Source organism: Phalacrocorax aristotelis, chromosome 7 (genome assembly GCF_949628215.1).
Source record: "Phalacrocorax aristotelis chromosome 7, bGulAri2.1, whole genome shotgun sequence".
NCBI classification, from domain to species: Eukaryota; Metazoa; Chordata; class Aves; order Suliformes; family Phalacrocoracidae; genus Phalacrocorax; species Phalacrocorax aristotelis.
Window position 1 is genome coordinate 8,770,536 of NC_134282.1, and position 16,295 is coordinate 8,786,830.

Sequence of the window (16,295 nt, forward strand, 5' to 3'; positions counted from 1 at the left end):
CTGTGTTAACAGTCACAGAGAGTTGAGTGCAACAGAGTGCACGTGCCATGGGTCAGACTCAGCTACACAGGCTTGTGGGTAAGCACATGCTAATACTTAAGCCTCTTTCTTGGCCTGTTGGGTTGGTTAGAGAAAATCTGGGTATCTTTCCTCATTAACAGGATAATATTAAATCAGTTGACTTACAAGATACATCAGAAGTGAAGCACGTCAGGACCCTCAGGTCAACACATTCAAGCCCAAATACAAAGTTCCTTAAAGGCTTAAACAGCAGAATGAGATCCCCAGTGCTTCATTTTGGGTTGGATCCTATCTCACCACTTCCCTGGGGCTGTTTAATGTTTTCTGCTTTCATCAGGGTGGGTATTTGTTGTCAAGTGCATGAAAACTGGTTTTGTGAGACTGAAGGGGGAGATAAGTGATACACTGCAAGATGGTTCTTTGATACTCCTCTTTTTCTTGAGGTTGGGTTGTGAGCCTCTTGCTTATACTGAGCAGCAGTCACTCTCTTTAATGTGACCTTGTGTGCATCTAACCACTTGCTGGATGTCGTGAGCAATTTACGGCTCAACCTTTCATGGGCCACGTGATTTCAAAGAGTATCTGAATAAATAAAATTAATTTGCAGCCACTTAAAATGTCATCTTCTAATATTATGTAACTTCAGGTCCACCAAATATCAACGTTTGTTGATTAAAGATTTGTTTGTTTGCTTTTTCAGTGGTCAAGAAGTTGAAAAGTAGTTTCCACTCATTAAAGGGATATAACTGTATTTATTTGAAAGGCTTATGTTTCTGAAGCATTTCCTAAATATCTTAAATTCCAGGTTTTCTATTTGAAATAGTTATTTGGTTGAATAAATGATAAAACTTCTGTTTCATAAAATTACAATGGAAACAAAAGAGTGAACAATCTGGCTTGAAGCACTGAATGCTACGACCTTGCATTAATCAAATACAATACGCTGAATGTTTTTAAATGTATTGCTCAGTTTCCTTTCTGAAGTACATATTATGATATGTTCTAAGCATGTGACTATTTCTAAATTCATTCGAACTATTGTAATTTCCTGAAAATCCTCAACTAGCATTCTTACGGAAATTCTTTGAGTAGGGACACATGTGCAGAACAGGAGATTTATGTGGCTCATTCTAAAGGAGTTGAAGAAATGCAGTCTGGCTCATTACACAGGGGACAGCTTTGTTAATATCTCAGATATTACATAAACCACTCCATCAAAAACCATGCAGTTATTGGACTTCTGTGATTACCATATCTGTTTTATGTTTCAAATAAGATGTTCCAAAAATGGTAAGAAAATGTTAGAAAATATTAATATACATAGTTGGCTAATTTTATGTTGGCTATATAGGAGTTTGTTGAACTGGAAATTTAATATGTAAACCAGGGAAAATATGAAAAGATAGGCACTTCAGGGCAATCTCCCATGAAACAGAATACTTGAAGGAAATAGTGGCAAAATGTGTTGCGAAATAGCACTTCAGTTTGCTAACAATGGGGAGTGCAGATTTCCCCACATACCTCTTCATTAGAGTCATGCCTTTCCTGAGCTTTCAAGCAGCAGCTCACACACAGATCAACAGAGCGTTAATGTCAGTTGTAAGAATTTCTAAGTAATGATGGGCCAAATTCTGTTCACTTCACTTAAACAGAATTCAAACCCCTGCTTGTTTTTCTAATGATGACAATGATGTCTAACCTTTGGGCAAACTGTCTGTGAACACAGTGAATTCCTTATTGCTTAAAATTGAGACTGGCTGGCATCCCTTCAGGGATGCTGCGATGACGTACTGGTGAGGACAGAAGGAGCTTACGTGCCTTTGGATACATCCAGAATTAGTGTGCACGGCCCCTGCCAGATCTGGGGGCACTAATGGCAAGAGCAGTAGGAATGAAAGCAGGAGGCTGCTGAGGTTTTCCCTATAGAGAGTCACTGCCTTGCAGAATAACAGAGGACATTCATTTCAGTGCTCAGCAGCTGACAAAAAAAAAGCAAACGGTCAAGAGAAGAATTAAGAAAAAAGATACATCAAATGACGTAATTATGTCATTGTCTGCATTAATTGGAGCCTGAGTCTTGAAGGACAAGGGAGACTGGTAACAGGAGTACGAGGCTAATCAGAGACCTCCCTATGAAGAAAAATGGACTGGGACTCCACAGTCTGGAGAAGAGACAGCTGATAGGGATTTGCAATATCCTGAATGACTGAGATGATTAATTGGGAGTGGTGGCTCACTGTCTGTCCTAATACAGGTACTAGAGAACATGTAATGAAGTTGTCAGGAAGCAAATTCAAAATACACAAAATAGGCCCCCCTTAACATATCATTAGATACGTGTAATTAAATGGCAGAACTGATTGCTACAGTACATTAGGTATGCTGAAAGGGTACTTGGTTTCAAAAGTGATTAGGTAAATTCACGGATTAGAGACATTCAAGGGTTATCAAAATAATACCATCCTTCACTCTGGAAATGCTGGAGCCACAGATAGAGGTACCAGGAGAGCAGGAGAGAAATTACTGCTGTGTGCTTGTTCTGTTCTTGCACTCCTTGCTTGCAGCTCTCTTACTTGCCCTTTGTGAGCCAGTACCACAACAAGGTACAGGTGGGGCTTTCTGACTTGAATCAGAATTTCCATTCCAACATCCCCTGAAAGGAGAAAAACTGAGAAAATTTGGTTTCTTAACTAAAGTAGGAGAAAACTGAAGGAGGACTTGATAACAATTTTCAGCTATGTGCAAGACAGTTAAGGGAACAGCCCATGCTGGACAAGGCAAGAAATAATGAGCTTAAATACCAATTAAAAAGATTGAGCTTAAACAGTAGAAAAAACTCTCTAGCTTGTGCTGGTAGAGGAGGTTGTGGAGGTTAGAAGCACATCAAAAAACCTGGAAATCTGGCCTAGACAAGGAAAGGCTGCAAAGTTTGACAGATGTGAAGAAGGGTTGGTGGTCCTAAAAACATTTCTGTTTTTTCAGCACACATCAGTTGATTTAATATAAGATTTTATTTCTTCTGAAGCTTGTAGAACTGTACTGCTGCTACAACTCCCAATGTCATAGGCACTCTTGACTCTGAGTCTGGGCAAGGGGGCAGATCTGATGACCACTCCAGGCCCCCTGCATGTCTTTGCATCCTCTGCTCTGTAATTTGCAAATTTTCTTTTTTGCTGTTGAGTCAGACATTTGCTGAGTAGGTCTTAGCCCTCACAAAATATTTTTGCTTTACAGGGTGTACTTTTTCAGTCTCCTTGTTGACTTATTAGCTCATTCAAATTATACTATATGTCAAAATTGATATAATATTACCTTAAGTTTTTAAGATTTTTACAGCTGTGAAGGTTAAGAATTGTAGAGTGGATCAATGATCTGTCCATGACAGTCTGAAGATGCCTCCTATACACATTGAAATATTGACACGTCCTCGGCTCTGTTATCTCATTTAGCATTTGCTGGTTTTGGCTGCATGTGCTTCAGGCAGAGGAGAGTTGTGAATTGGGTGATGATCCTACAGCAGAAGCAGAGCTTCTGGGCTGTTGGCCAGAATGTCTTATACTAAGAAAATGGTCAGGTTGAGGATGTTTTGAAGAACGGAGAAGACACAACAGCTTACCAGAGGCACGTGTGTATGTGCACAAGTGAATCTTTTGGAACTAACACTGCAGTCAGGCAGGGGATTTAAACTGGGGCAGAAAGGATGCATCTGAAACCACAAAAATCTACTTATTTTAGCTTGTTTCATTTTGGGACTGATGGTTTGGTTCAGTTCCTGCTTAGTTTGAACCACTTTGCCATACTATAAGCAATTTTAGGCATTCTTTTATGTCACGTTCATCACTTTAATTCTCTTAATCCTGTGGATCTTTTCCTCAAAAGAAGAGGAAAAAAATAAAAAAGCACCACCATATTTGTCAGGCACTTTGGCTTTCATGGAGCTAAGCAAAGTAATTTTCATCAGCCCGTATTTTTCCAGATGGATTGTGATCTTATATCTTATCGGTACCTCCAGGATCTTGCCGATCGCAGTGGCTCAGGCTTGTGCATCTATAATTTCCTGAATGCTCCCGAGTTTGGTTATTGCTTTTCAGCATACACTGGGCAGGCTTTCTGCTGCCTCAGTGTGGCTGGGGTCCCAGTGATTGAGAACAAGAGCCTGTGTTCAAGATCTCCCCGCTGCATTTGCAGTTTCTCCACTGGCTGCAGTAGGCATTCTCTGGAAGGTCCTTCAGCCCTTCTAGGTCTCATGTCCCCTTCTGGGAAGGTAGGGCTGGCAATGGTTTGAGGAGGTTGCTTTGAAAGGCTTAGGTGAAAGATGGCATTCCTGTACTAGGCATTATTGGTGTTATGACCTTCCAGAGTTGGCTTTGGGAGTGTCACAACATCCAGCTGAGACCTGAGTCCACTCTGCTTTACCTGGTGTAGCCCCAGTTACCCCTGCATGCAGCACAGGGCTCCTGAGCAGCGGGCAGGCTCCACCTACTCTAGCCTTGCTCGGTCTCACCTTGAACCCTGCATGTTGGATGATTTTTTACTTATTATTCTTGTTTCCCAGATGCATAGGGATGGTGGATCAAATGCATGGCTATACGTATCCTGCCTCTGGGAGTGGCTGGTGTCAGATGGTTCCCAGACAGAAGCCTGTATGGCTGCTGGATTTGGTTATAACTTGAGGGCAGGTCCTCGTTTTCCAGTCTAGTTCTACTTGCTCTTTAGATAATTGGGATAAAAATGCCACCGTTAATGCCTACAGCTCAGAGCACTGAGTGTCAAGTGAGCTGTTGGAAAGCAAGCATTTGATAATATATGTGTGTAGAGGGTACTAAAGGATTTGCACATCTCCAGCCTGCCTAGCCTCCTTTTTAAAAAGGTAGAGCCCAGGGAGATCTAGGACATCATTCAGTCCTTGGTCACTGAAGCTGTATTCAAAAGACTAGGCCATCCAGTGAAAAATATTATAACCATTTTATAGTAGTAGGTCAATCCTGGCTCCTTGGCACACTACAGAAGGAAATACAAACAGCAAATATTTTGTGGGATTAATGACTGAATGCTGAAAGAGGAGGAGGCAGCAGGGGAAACAGGTTGCAGTATGCTGGCCCTAAATCTGGTTGTTATTATGTTTCATGCTGTACTGAGAGATAATCGGTACCATATGACGGTGTAGATGGAAAAGTTCATTGCTCCCCTGCAGTGCTTGCCCCTGCACCGGTCTGATAAATTCCAGCATTCCTTAAGCCAAATGTTGATTTGGAACAGATGGACCTCTGCTCCTTCAGTGGGACCACAAAGTTGCATAGGCTCAGGCCAGTGTTTCCAGAGATGAGCTCCGCTGCTGCTAGGCCAAAAAAGAAATATTAGTTGGCATTTTATTCTACAGGACTGGTATTTCAAATGCATCCCAAATGTGAGGGCTTGGAGTGAGAATGGAAGTGCTAACTCACAGGATGGCCATCGTGCTCATGGTGATCTGCATGCTCAGACTGCGGAGAAACTCCCAGCGCAACGGGGAGCGTGATAGGAGCATGAACATGCTCGTAACTTGCTGCCCTCACATACGTGATAATAGCAAATCATATGTGCTTCACACTTAATCTAGAAGCATCGGTTTAAACAGGCTGGTCTCCAGATGCGCTTTACCTGGCAGCTGGGAGATTCCTGGTCACGTGGTGTTATCACTCACCGGTAGGGGGAAAGCCAAACCAGAGGACTTTGACTTCTGAGCTTCTGGGTTGGACCAGGACAGACCTAGCGGTTCCTCCAGGAGCTGCCTGTGCTCACTGTGCAGGCAGGGTGAGCTGGCAGCCCCCTGCCAGGCTGGGGGTGCTGGTCAGAGGCAGCTGAGGGATGCGGCTGGGACGCCGAGGAAGCAGGCAGTGGCAGGAGTGGGATGTTTTCCCAGGACCCTGCTTTCCTGCACATGCCTTATAGGCTCTTTGTACTTCAGACATTGATACAGACAGCGGAAAGGTAAATGCACTTTTGCTTCTCAAGATGGGACAATGCGGCAGGAATGCTTTACTGTCGTACCTTCCCAAATGACACAGGCTTTTCATTACCCTGATGGCAAAGGGTTTTATAAAGTTAAGCTGATCTGTATGTTCTCAAATGTGGCTTTTGCCACTCAGATTTGGACTCGGTGTACTGAGTGCATTGTAGTGGCTGTCCAGACCCCAGTACAGTCATGCCTTCTCCATTAATTTTTGTGTCACTTACTGGAGGTGAAATCTATTGGACTGAGTTGTAGCACGCATGCAAAGCTAGGAGTGTTAAAAAAATATAAATCAGCATTTCTTGAAGCTGTTTGCTTTAAAAATCATCCTTTTTTCCTATATTTATTGCTTGCATACTTATTTGTAATCCAAATGCAAGAGATCAGGAAGAGGAAACTGAGGAAGCTGAAAAAGGCTTAAAAGTGAAATTTTAAAAGTTCTATACATTTCTTATGCTCCGGTTTATGTTTATGGGTGGGTTTGATTCTATTTGGGAAATTTATGAGGATGCTTTTCCTCCTATTAACAGATTTTATTTAATAGTAAAGGATTATCAATATAAATCAAATAATGCATTAGTTGTTCCCAGAACCAGTGACTCTGTACCTACTTGCCTATGTCGCTCTTGGTTTAGCCCAGCATGTTAAGCTGGAATAAACAACAACTCTACTGACATTCTTCTGCTTCTATTTTGTTCTTTTTCCCCAGGCACAACCACTTAGTAGTGAACTTTAAAATTGCCACATATATTCTCTTGCCTCCTGCAGGAAAAACAAGTTTTTGCTTATTCTCTTGCTAGAAGTTTGAGACTTGCCAACAAATGTGATGAGAAATATTCCTTGACTGGAGGGGGGTTTTCTTGGGGTCTTGATTAGTCTCTGCGATTTGGGGCTTTTGGTGACTATGTGGGTGGTTTTGTGCCTTGCATTGCCTTTCACGTGTTCTTCACGTTTTAAAATCCTTTCCTTGTGTAACTCGGACTCTCCTTCCAAACCAAGCCAAAGCCAGGCTGAGGAAGGAGAAGAACTCATCTTTCTTTACGAAGATGTGCCGTAATTCCCTCTGAGAAAGTCAGAGCGTGGCTCAGCTGACAGCAGCTCACCGGTGCGTGAGAAGCTCATTTTTCATGCAAGTAATACAGCAGCAGCACAGCTATGGGGGTGACTGGCATTCAGACCAAGGCGGTGTGTGCATTTACCCATGACAGTGCCACAATGAAGACATACCTGGTGTCATATCTTGTCCCCAAACTGTCCCTTTACTCCTGGTGCAGTATCTTTTGATGTGTTGAAATGTATGAGGGATTTTCCTGGCCCAAGCAAAATGATCATATCCATCGTCCAGCTCCAAGAGCTAGCACTCCTAAATAGTCGTAAGACAAGTCTGTCTCCAGGGCTTTTTCTTTTCGTTTTCTTTTTCCACAGTGAAAGCCTCAATGAGCCCGTGCAGTATGGAAGTGCTATTAGAGTCATAGATCTAGTGGTTGATATGCTGTTTCCATAAATCCTAATTTGCGTCAGAAGGGACAGGATACTCAGTGAAACAGAAGTGGCATAAACACCCTGCTTCAAATTTGCTTTCCACATTTACAAGTGACAGTAGTTTTTAAACTACAAAACTGGTTCTAGAGTCTGTAAATGTGACCAATGTAATAAGCTTAATGTCCTCAGGGAAATTAGTTAATTTTTTCCTTCCTCTCTCCCTTGCATACTTTTGACCAATTATTTTAAAGAGTTGCAGATCCATGTTTGCCATAATTTGGCCTTCATTGCTTTAAATCACATCAAAAGCACCTTTAGTCAATATTGGATTACTGGCATTCACCAAGATGTGCCATGTGCTGGGGGAGCTGTTGCAGAGCAAGTAGGTTTGTTGACAGGAATCTCCCATGTGTTGTATCTTACTGATATCTGGAAAGTTTCTTTGGGGCTAAACTCATCTTTCCTTACCAGGTGAAGTCAGGGTGAGCGGTTACGTGTTTCCACATGGGGAAGTTACACAGAGATTCAGGGAACTGAGTTGTCTCTACCTTTGTAGTCTGAGACTGTTTTTTTTTCACCGTCAAAGCTTTTCTGTTAACTCAAGCCTGCAAGTGATTAATTTTTGTTCTTCCTAGCAAAAATTTTTGTATGCTCCCCTTTCCTAGCTAAGCCTACAGACCTGATCCCTGCTCACTCATCAGATTCCCCTTTGTCAGCCACTGCACATTGCCAAGTGCAAATGCAGAGAGTTGTTTTCCCTAGAAATGACTGCCTTCAAGTTTCACAGGTGTGAACAGGTCTTGCTATGTTGTATGACCTCTGCTTTAACTCTTCTGAAATCCATTGGGATTACACAAGGTTGTATATTTGGTTCATGGTATTTTATATAACATTGCAATGATGGACTGGGAAAAGTATGCAACAGAGCTTACCTAAAGCTCAGCCAATTTATGTACCTGTGTTTCAGGAAAGCCCAAAGCATATCTTCTTAAGCTGTGTATCATACTGAGTACATAAGTACATGCAATTTGTAAATAGTACAATGATTATAAAAGCACCTTTTTCATTCTCAGAGTGTGTCTGAGCACAAGTATGAACACAGATGTGTTACGTGTATGCTTCGCTCCTAAATGATCCTGCCACACTTCTAACTTATCCACAAGGTACAGCAAAAATGACCTCCTGTGATGGACATTTTAAGGTTTAAGTAATGGTTCTTTGGGATCCTTGAATAAGATATTATAAAAGTACAATATTATATTAGAAATATCAAAACCCATGGTGAATGTTATTACTCCGCTACAGTGGGATACAGTACATAGACTCTGAATCAATATTGCTACACGAGTGGGGAAATACTTGTAAACAGTAATAGTGTCACTTCTAGAAACATTCAGTGCTTTGGTTTGGCTTCTTAAAAATGAAAACGTAGCACGCAAACATTAGTGTCTGACAACAGCTGGTGTTAGGATAACACTTGCCATATATAATACTGAGACTTTGGGGGATATTTTAAGCACAACAGACTGATAACCTGTTGAATAATATTTACATCTGCAATGTTTTTATATGGGACGTAGTACAAGAGAACTCCACTGTCATGGTTACATTTGAATAACAATTTAAACTTATTTTATTATTCATAATGTTAGAAAGAGAAAGGTGCAGTGGTTAAAGATCTCTCAAAACTTTGGCCAGGAACTTGAGCACTTGGCTTCTTGTGTCAGGAGTGTACGTTCCTGGGTGGGAAGTGCTCCAGTGGGCAGTACTGCAGGAAGGCAGTGCTTTTGGTTCTGCTCCTTCACCTTCAGTGGATGCTGTCAAATTTTGGAAGACTATGACTCAACCTGTGTGACTACTACAGTTAGTATTATTAGTTAGAGGTCTGTCTCTGTGTGGGAGTTAGTGATACAACGGGCCACTGGTTATTCTGCAGTGTGTGTACATCCAGTGTGCCAATCTCACATGCTGTGGGTCAGTCTCTGACGATGCTATTAATTAAAATGATCAGGCTTTTTCCATTATAAACATTTTATGAGATTGCACAATGTAGCTATTTCCAACACATAATTTTCCTGAAAATGTGCCCAGCTTCATTCTGGGCAGCTTCGTGTGCCCAGGTGATGACAAGAAACTCATTTTGCCTTGCATATCTATTTACAGGTCTTCCATGACCATAAAAATTAAATCCTATGGTTTGGTGTGAGTGATATACAATGTAACACTGCTAGATACAGGTCAGGGTCATCTTAGTCTTCAACAGAATAGGTTTATTATTTAAATACCACTTTCCACTGACTTTGGGATAACTGAGGTTAGCTGTTATATGTTGATACTGGTAGTTCATTGCAAACCATTGAAAATCACATGTAAACTTTGGCTTGTTATCAGACGTTGCCCAATTCAGCATATCAAATGCAGCAGAAGGAGCTATGAGTAATCACACATCTCATACCAAAGGTTTGAAGATTGACTGAGTAGGAGGCTTTTTTCAGTTGCTATTGATAAATGAATGCTGCTTTTTTCCAGGAACTAACTTTTTGCTCAGCCAGCATGGACTCCAGAGCTGACATGTATTATCAGCCTCAGTACTTTTCTCAGCATCATCCACAATGTCTGGCTAAGCAATTTGTTAGGTTTTTGTATCTCTCCATATATCCTTTGCAATTTTTTGTTCTGCAGCATTTAGGAACCTCTTTCACAGTCCGATCAAACACAATCTCACCTAGTGCTGGGCACCCTTTCTTAATTGCTAACCAGGGGCTGGTATCCTGGAGCTCTGCCACCTTCTGCTGGCTGCCACAATGACTTCTGTGGGAGACTGCCCAGGTGGCATTCAGTCAGCTTGATGTGGACTTACTGTGGGTGACAAGAAATCTAGCTCTGGACTCTGCTGCCTTGCATGGTTGTTTAATGCACTCCAAAGCTGGCCTGCAGCCTTTAAATACCTCCCAGGTTTCTTGTCAATTCATACATTTGTAAATGAAAAAATAATGGCTGTACTTACTGAAGAGGAAGGCATTGACTGCCAGCTCCTTTTTGCAGTAGCAGTACTACATGGTTTATGGTCACTTTTAGCTAAGAGTGATTTCCCAAAATGAAGCATTAAACTTTCTACACACATGGACCAAGGCCAAGCCTCTACTTCTGGTTGAGTGTATTGAAGTTAAGGTTTTGTTAGCATCTGTGATGCATAAGCCAGGGGTCTGTAGATTGGACCATGCTGTTGAAAGAGCATTCTGTCAACAGCCTCCTTGGAGATGTCATTTAGTTTTGTGCTTTAATGTGTCGCAGGACTTAAGGTCACTCTCATTAACCCCTTCAGTTTCTCATACTCCTTATTTATATTGAACATGAACACTGGCAGGCATGGGTATGAACCAGCAGATTTGGGTAATTAGGTTAAACTCAAATTTTCCCCATAGCCACTAATCCAAGAGTAGTAGATTTTTATGCCCCATCGTTTTCCTGCTAAGGTGAGCGTATCGCTTGTGGGCATGATATATCTGTGATCTGCAGCCAAGTTAGTTTTCTTTTCAGAACTGTTATCTCAGTTTAGCAGCATTTGTTTCTATGTTGGTTTAACTTTAAGCCCTGGCTTTCTACTGCTCAAAGCTTACGGTCATACGCATGCTTCTAATATTGCCTCATTGTAGATCTTAGAGGATCTTTGCACTTGGGCGATTGACACGGCCCAAGTGGCACTTTGACATCCCACAGGATTTAGTCAATGTGCACAAATCAATATTGTCTTCTTCAAACAGCAGCCTACAAATGCCCAATGTTGCATCAAGCCACCACTTCATGTGGATTCTTCCCTTCCTCAAGGCAGCATTCTCCTATAATATATCCATTTCTCAGGCTCATGCAAGAGGAAAGAGTGCTGTGTTTCCTAACATCAGTGAGTGTGCCTCTTTTTTTGGTATGTTCAGCGAAGCCAAGAGCAGTGGCCCCAGTTCAGCTCCTTTTTCCATCACTGTCTCAGAGCAAGGGAAATATCTTCAAAGTTGCCCTCTACTAAATGCATTTTCTAGAGACAAATATGGATGGGCTTTCTTGTTGGCTTGCCCATGGTTTAGGAGAGCTGGGGCTGGTCTAAGTCCTTCCTCCTGTGTCTTTGCAGGGGAATGATCTGGATGATGTTTGTAGCCCTGTTCCGCTCAATGTCATTTTGACCTGGTTCATGAACTCCCTGCCTGGGAGGAAAGCACTCACCGCCTGGTCTGACCCTCTGACCTCCTAGTGCCTGTGGCTTTTCTTCTGTTTTCTCCTTCGGGCCCCATATTGGCTTATGCACCTGTCTATGATTAAAGATTAATGAATACCCCATTGGTTTCCAGATAATCCAAGCTTCATCTGCTGTAACGTTGCTGATGATACCATGTAAGTGATCCTCTGAGGAAGCAGTGCTGTTATCATCCTTTTCTCTACAGTTTGTACAATCTGGTTGGGTTCTTGTGTTCACTTCCAAATATTATGCATTTTCTTGGCTTGCGTGTGTTTCCCCACAGTATGTGTAGTGACTCTACTGGTTTTTGTGGAGTCTAACTTTAATCTTCCTGTGCCTTTACATGTCATGTCAGATCCTCTCTCTTGTGCTACAGTGGAGTCTCAGTGAGCTCTGCAGTCCCAGCTTGACACTGGTGACTTCCTTTTCTCGGCAAATTTAAACAGCTTTGTCAAAGGATAAGAAAGTGGTTTCCACTTGCCAGCTTCTGAAGTTTTTTTCCCCCCAGCCTAACAGCCATCTGGCCTCTCTGCATCTTCAGCAGGTTCCAACATCCAAGTTTTTAATTTTCTGTGATTTTAGTGACAATCTGATCCATTGATACTTTTGCTCAAGGGACCCATCCTTTTGTACCTCTGGTAAACTCATTCCTCATACGTGGTGTTTTTATGTGAAATACAGAATTTATTACATTTCTCTCCTATGCGTCCACAACTTGACTAGATTAAAAATGTCAAAACCAACAAGTATTTCAAGATGGTCTCTTATTGGACAGAAAGGCTGCCTTCTGATATCAGTCTTCCCTGTTGCTGGCTCTCATCATCAGTAGCTCTAGAAGGCTGTGCTCTTTAAACTGTCTCCCATTAGCCATGTTTTCTAAAAGGTTACAACTCAGTTTTCCAGTTAGGATATTTTCTTACAGCATTTTATTCTTACACCTTCATTGCACGGTGACTCACCAGGATAGCACAAGACTCTGAGTAATGCTCCCTGCACAGCTGGCCCAAGTCAGCCTTCTCAACTGCGTGATTCATTTTGTGGAAGCTGTACGGTGAGACCTGGCTGGCCGACTGCAGGAGCCCACGCTGCTCTCTGTTCTCCTTGAAAGTGCTTTGGCTTTGACTCTGCAGATGCTTGCAGGACAGGGCCACAGGAGAGGTGAGTTCCGGTGCCTTTGTGCATGGATCAGTCTCGCGGGCTGATCTGCAAGTGCAGGGTGGCTTGTCTGTCTGTCTCTGTGTGTCATTTCTCTCTTTAGCTAGGAAACAAGTGCAGTGGCAGCAGCAGCGGGTGGGGCCGGTTGTTCCCCTCCCCTTCCAAGTTCAGCTCTCCCGTGTTTGCATCAAGGTCATCATCTAAGGATCTTCATCTTTTGTTTTCCATGCCTTTTTATCTTGGATAGCCGCTTGGTCCTGTTCAAAGGGGCTGTGAAATGATATCACTATTTTAAGTTAATAAAGAAGGCTGACTAAGTTATGCCTAACATGCTGTTATCATTATGAGTAGTCATCCAAAGACAGAAAACGAGGGTTCAAGGTCAGTATTTTGCAAAAGCAGAATCATGTATCTCAGGGCCTTCATTTCCAGTTAAAACCAGCACGGGAAGTTCAGAGTCAGGTAACGTTGCATAGCATGCGGCTTTTGTACTGCGCTGTTGATCCCAAAAGACACCTTCAGATTGCATGTAACCACTGCAAGATTTTTATCAACAGATGACACGATCACAGATGGCATAAATGGCTGGTGTCTGACAGAGCAGTGAGAACTGGAGACACCTTGTCTGTAGTGCGCTGGAGCTGGGACTGTGCATGGCGCTGAGTCACAGCTGTGAACAGACATATCCCACCTTTCCCGGTGTGTGACTGTGCATGCATTTGTGGTCCCTTGTCCTGTTGGACCTGGGGCTCCATGCCTTTTCCTTCTTCAGGTGTCTCTTTGCTGCGAAGCCTGATTTGAGCAAGTCACTCTGTCGCATTGTCCCTTGTAGTTTGGCAGCAGCAATGATTCCTGTCTCTTGTGTCTTGTGCCTCTCAGTGAATGGATGCAAAAGCTCCAGTGTTCTGGCTTAGTGTGTAAAAAAAATTGGGTATGGCAAGCAGACCTGTAGCATATGTGCTTGATGAGAAGTGGGGTTTGTAGAACCTGGAGCCCCTAGAAGCCAGTCTGTAGCCGAGGCATCTCTGCATGGGCAGGTTCAGGCAGACCTGAGCTTGGGATGGGGGTCCTGGGTGGACGGGGAGAGGGGCTGCGGCTGGGAGCCCTTGTGGTGCAGGGCAGGACCCGGCACATCGGCTCCCCGCCGTGTCGCAGGGTTCAGTGAACACTCACTGTCTTTTAAACTGTGGTATTTCTGTTGATGAATTTATAACACGGCTTGTACATGCACAGTGGTGTTGTAAATCGATTTATGCATCTTTTGGCTCCTGGAGGGTCCACTGCAAAGAGGGAAAGTACCACAGCTTTTACCAGCGGCTGAACGAGCCTGTTCCTGGCTGGGAGCTGTGTGCTGCACTCCTCCATCCCCTACACACACCAGCTTTCAGCTGTGCCAAGTCTTGGCAAGGATTCCACAGATGTCAGGACCCCATACGCTGTTTCCTAATATGGGATGTTTTTTCCAACAAACTCTTTAAATAAGAATAAGTGATGCACAGTTTTGACAGATCTGTCTGGTTCGATAAGCTACACGATGGTACCGAATGCATGAGAAAGCACAAAGAAGATAAGCAGCCTGACTGTGCTGTCTTGCACCTTTTGCATTTGGGACTAAATTATTACTACGTAAGATTTAAAGCACTGGAGGCTAAATTTCTCTAGTACTGTCAGATGGCTTGCATTTAATTTAAGGGCACAGACACGGCAGGGCTCTTCTGATCGCCGCAGGAGTTGACCCAGACTGAGATACCCCCGTAAGTGGAAATGTATGCCCACGCACTGCTTGATTGCACATACACTGGGAATGGACAGTTAGGTTTCTGCCTTTTATGTAGTTGGTTTTAATATTCTGTATATTTATTTCTAGATACTGTTAGAAGTTGTGTAGCAAAGCTGTTCTTCAGCTGTCCTCTGAAGGGCCATTACTGCCTGTACAGTAAATCCAGTTTTACCCTCATCAGCCAGCAGCCTCCACTGTGGATCCATATCATGTTCCTCTTTCAGCAGGTGTGTGTAATACAAATTAGTGGCACCTCTCTATTGTTAACTTTGTACTTGGGAAAAAAATGTTTTAATGGTAAATCTTAAAATATGCATCTAATCCACAGTGCTTTGTGACCCTTGCGATTTCTCAGAAAGTCTTTATAGTAGATTGAAGTGATTTTGCAGTTTGTAAGTTTTTATATTTCTATTAAATACAACAAATTCAAACCCTCTGGAGAGACTGCAAAGTCTAGGGTTAAAAAGTGGGACCAAACATTATTGTGCTTATTCAGGCAAAACTTCTAGTAAGTCCCAGGTGCCTTGCAAACAAGCAGGAGCACTGCAGTGGATTTGCAGGGGACCAGAATCAACCTGATGCTGCAGGTTGAGGTTAGATGTGCAGCACCCACTGGGATTTTTTACTGCAGAAGTTTTGACTGAGCAGGATTTGCAAATCTGATCAGTGCTGTTCTTCTACCAACCCTAGAGCTATTTTCTCATGTTTAATACCATTTCCAATTACAGCCAAGTATTTGGACATATGTGGAATTTCCTAATAGGTTACAAATAGTATGAAATTGCAAGAGAAAACCCTGCATTCACACTTGAAGATGAAACAGATGCCTTTTGTGTTAAAATATTAAGGTTCAGTTTCTTAACCTATGCAGAGCCATTCACTGCAGTTCATCTCACCCTAACGCAACCTTAGAAATTCAAAGGATTTATCTGAAATTTAAAACATGCATGGCGAGTTATGCTGTGAATTTAACAGCTCAAATCACTCTTCCCTGTCTTTGCTCCTAGAAATAAATGCAGAAAATGTTTTTCAAAAATGCACGACAGTAGGAGTATTTGGGTGCCTCAGTACAAGAAGTGGTCTCCGTGGCTCTGGAGGTCCCTGTGTGAGCTGTTTGTGGGGATGGGGGCTTTGCTGAAGATGAGGAACGAGGATGGTCAGGAGCCACGCTGAGAGGTGGTCAGGGAAGGAGAGGATAGTGACAGAGCAAAGCAAAGGAAGCAAAGAAGAACAGAGGCAGAAACAGGAATGAGAAGACAAGATGAAAGGGGAAATTAAAGGAGGTGAATTACTCTGTAAATGAAAACCTGAAGAAAGAGGTTGAATTTTAACAGGACCTAGAGAAAAGAAATTATGTTGCAAATGTATAATTTTATTCCTGATGAGCGGAAAACAGATGTTGAAAAATATGGACAAAATTGCTAAAACGCACAAAAATGAGAAAGGGGGAGCAGAAGCAGAGGAACAGGTGGTAGATCCAGCCCACCTCGCTCACCGCTGCACAGCCGCCACTGCCCCTGCACCAGATTTTAACACAATGATCTCTGCTCTGTCTGTGGTTCATGGTTTGAATCAGTTCTACTGACAATGTAATTGCTGATTCCACCTTTAATCCCTTGTACCTTGCCTTTTCCTGT

At 42.7% G+C, this 16,295-nt stretch overlaps 1 protein-coding gene across 2 annotated transcripts in view; it reads left to right on the forward strand.

The window, feature by feature from the left end:
• Positions 1-16,295, forward strand: part of VEPH1 (ventricular zone expressed PH domain containing 1) — a 98,805-nt gene that overhangs the window by 50,185 nt on the left and 32,325 nt on the right. For both annotated transcript variants that reach the window (XM_075098603.1, XM_075098604.1), the window contains exon 11: positions 14,746-14,885. In XM_075098603.1, the coding sequence (XP_074954704.1) occupies positions 14,746-14,885 (140 nt within the window). The remainder of the gene's footprint in view (positions 1-14,745; positions 14,886-16,295) is intronic.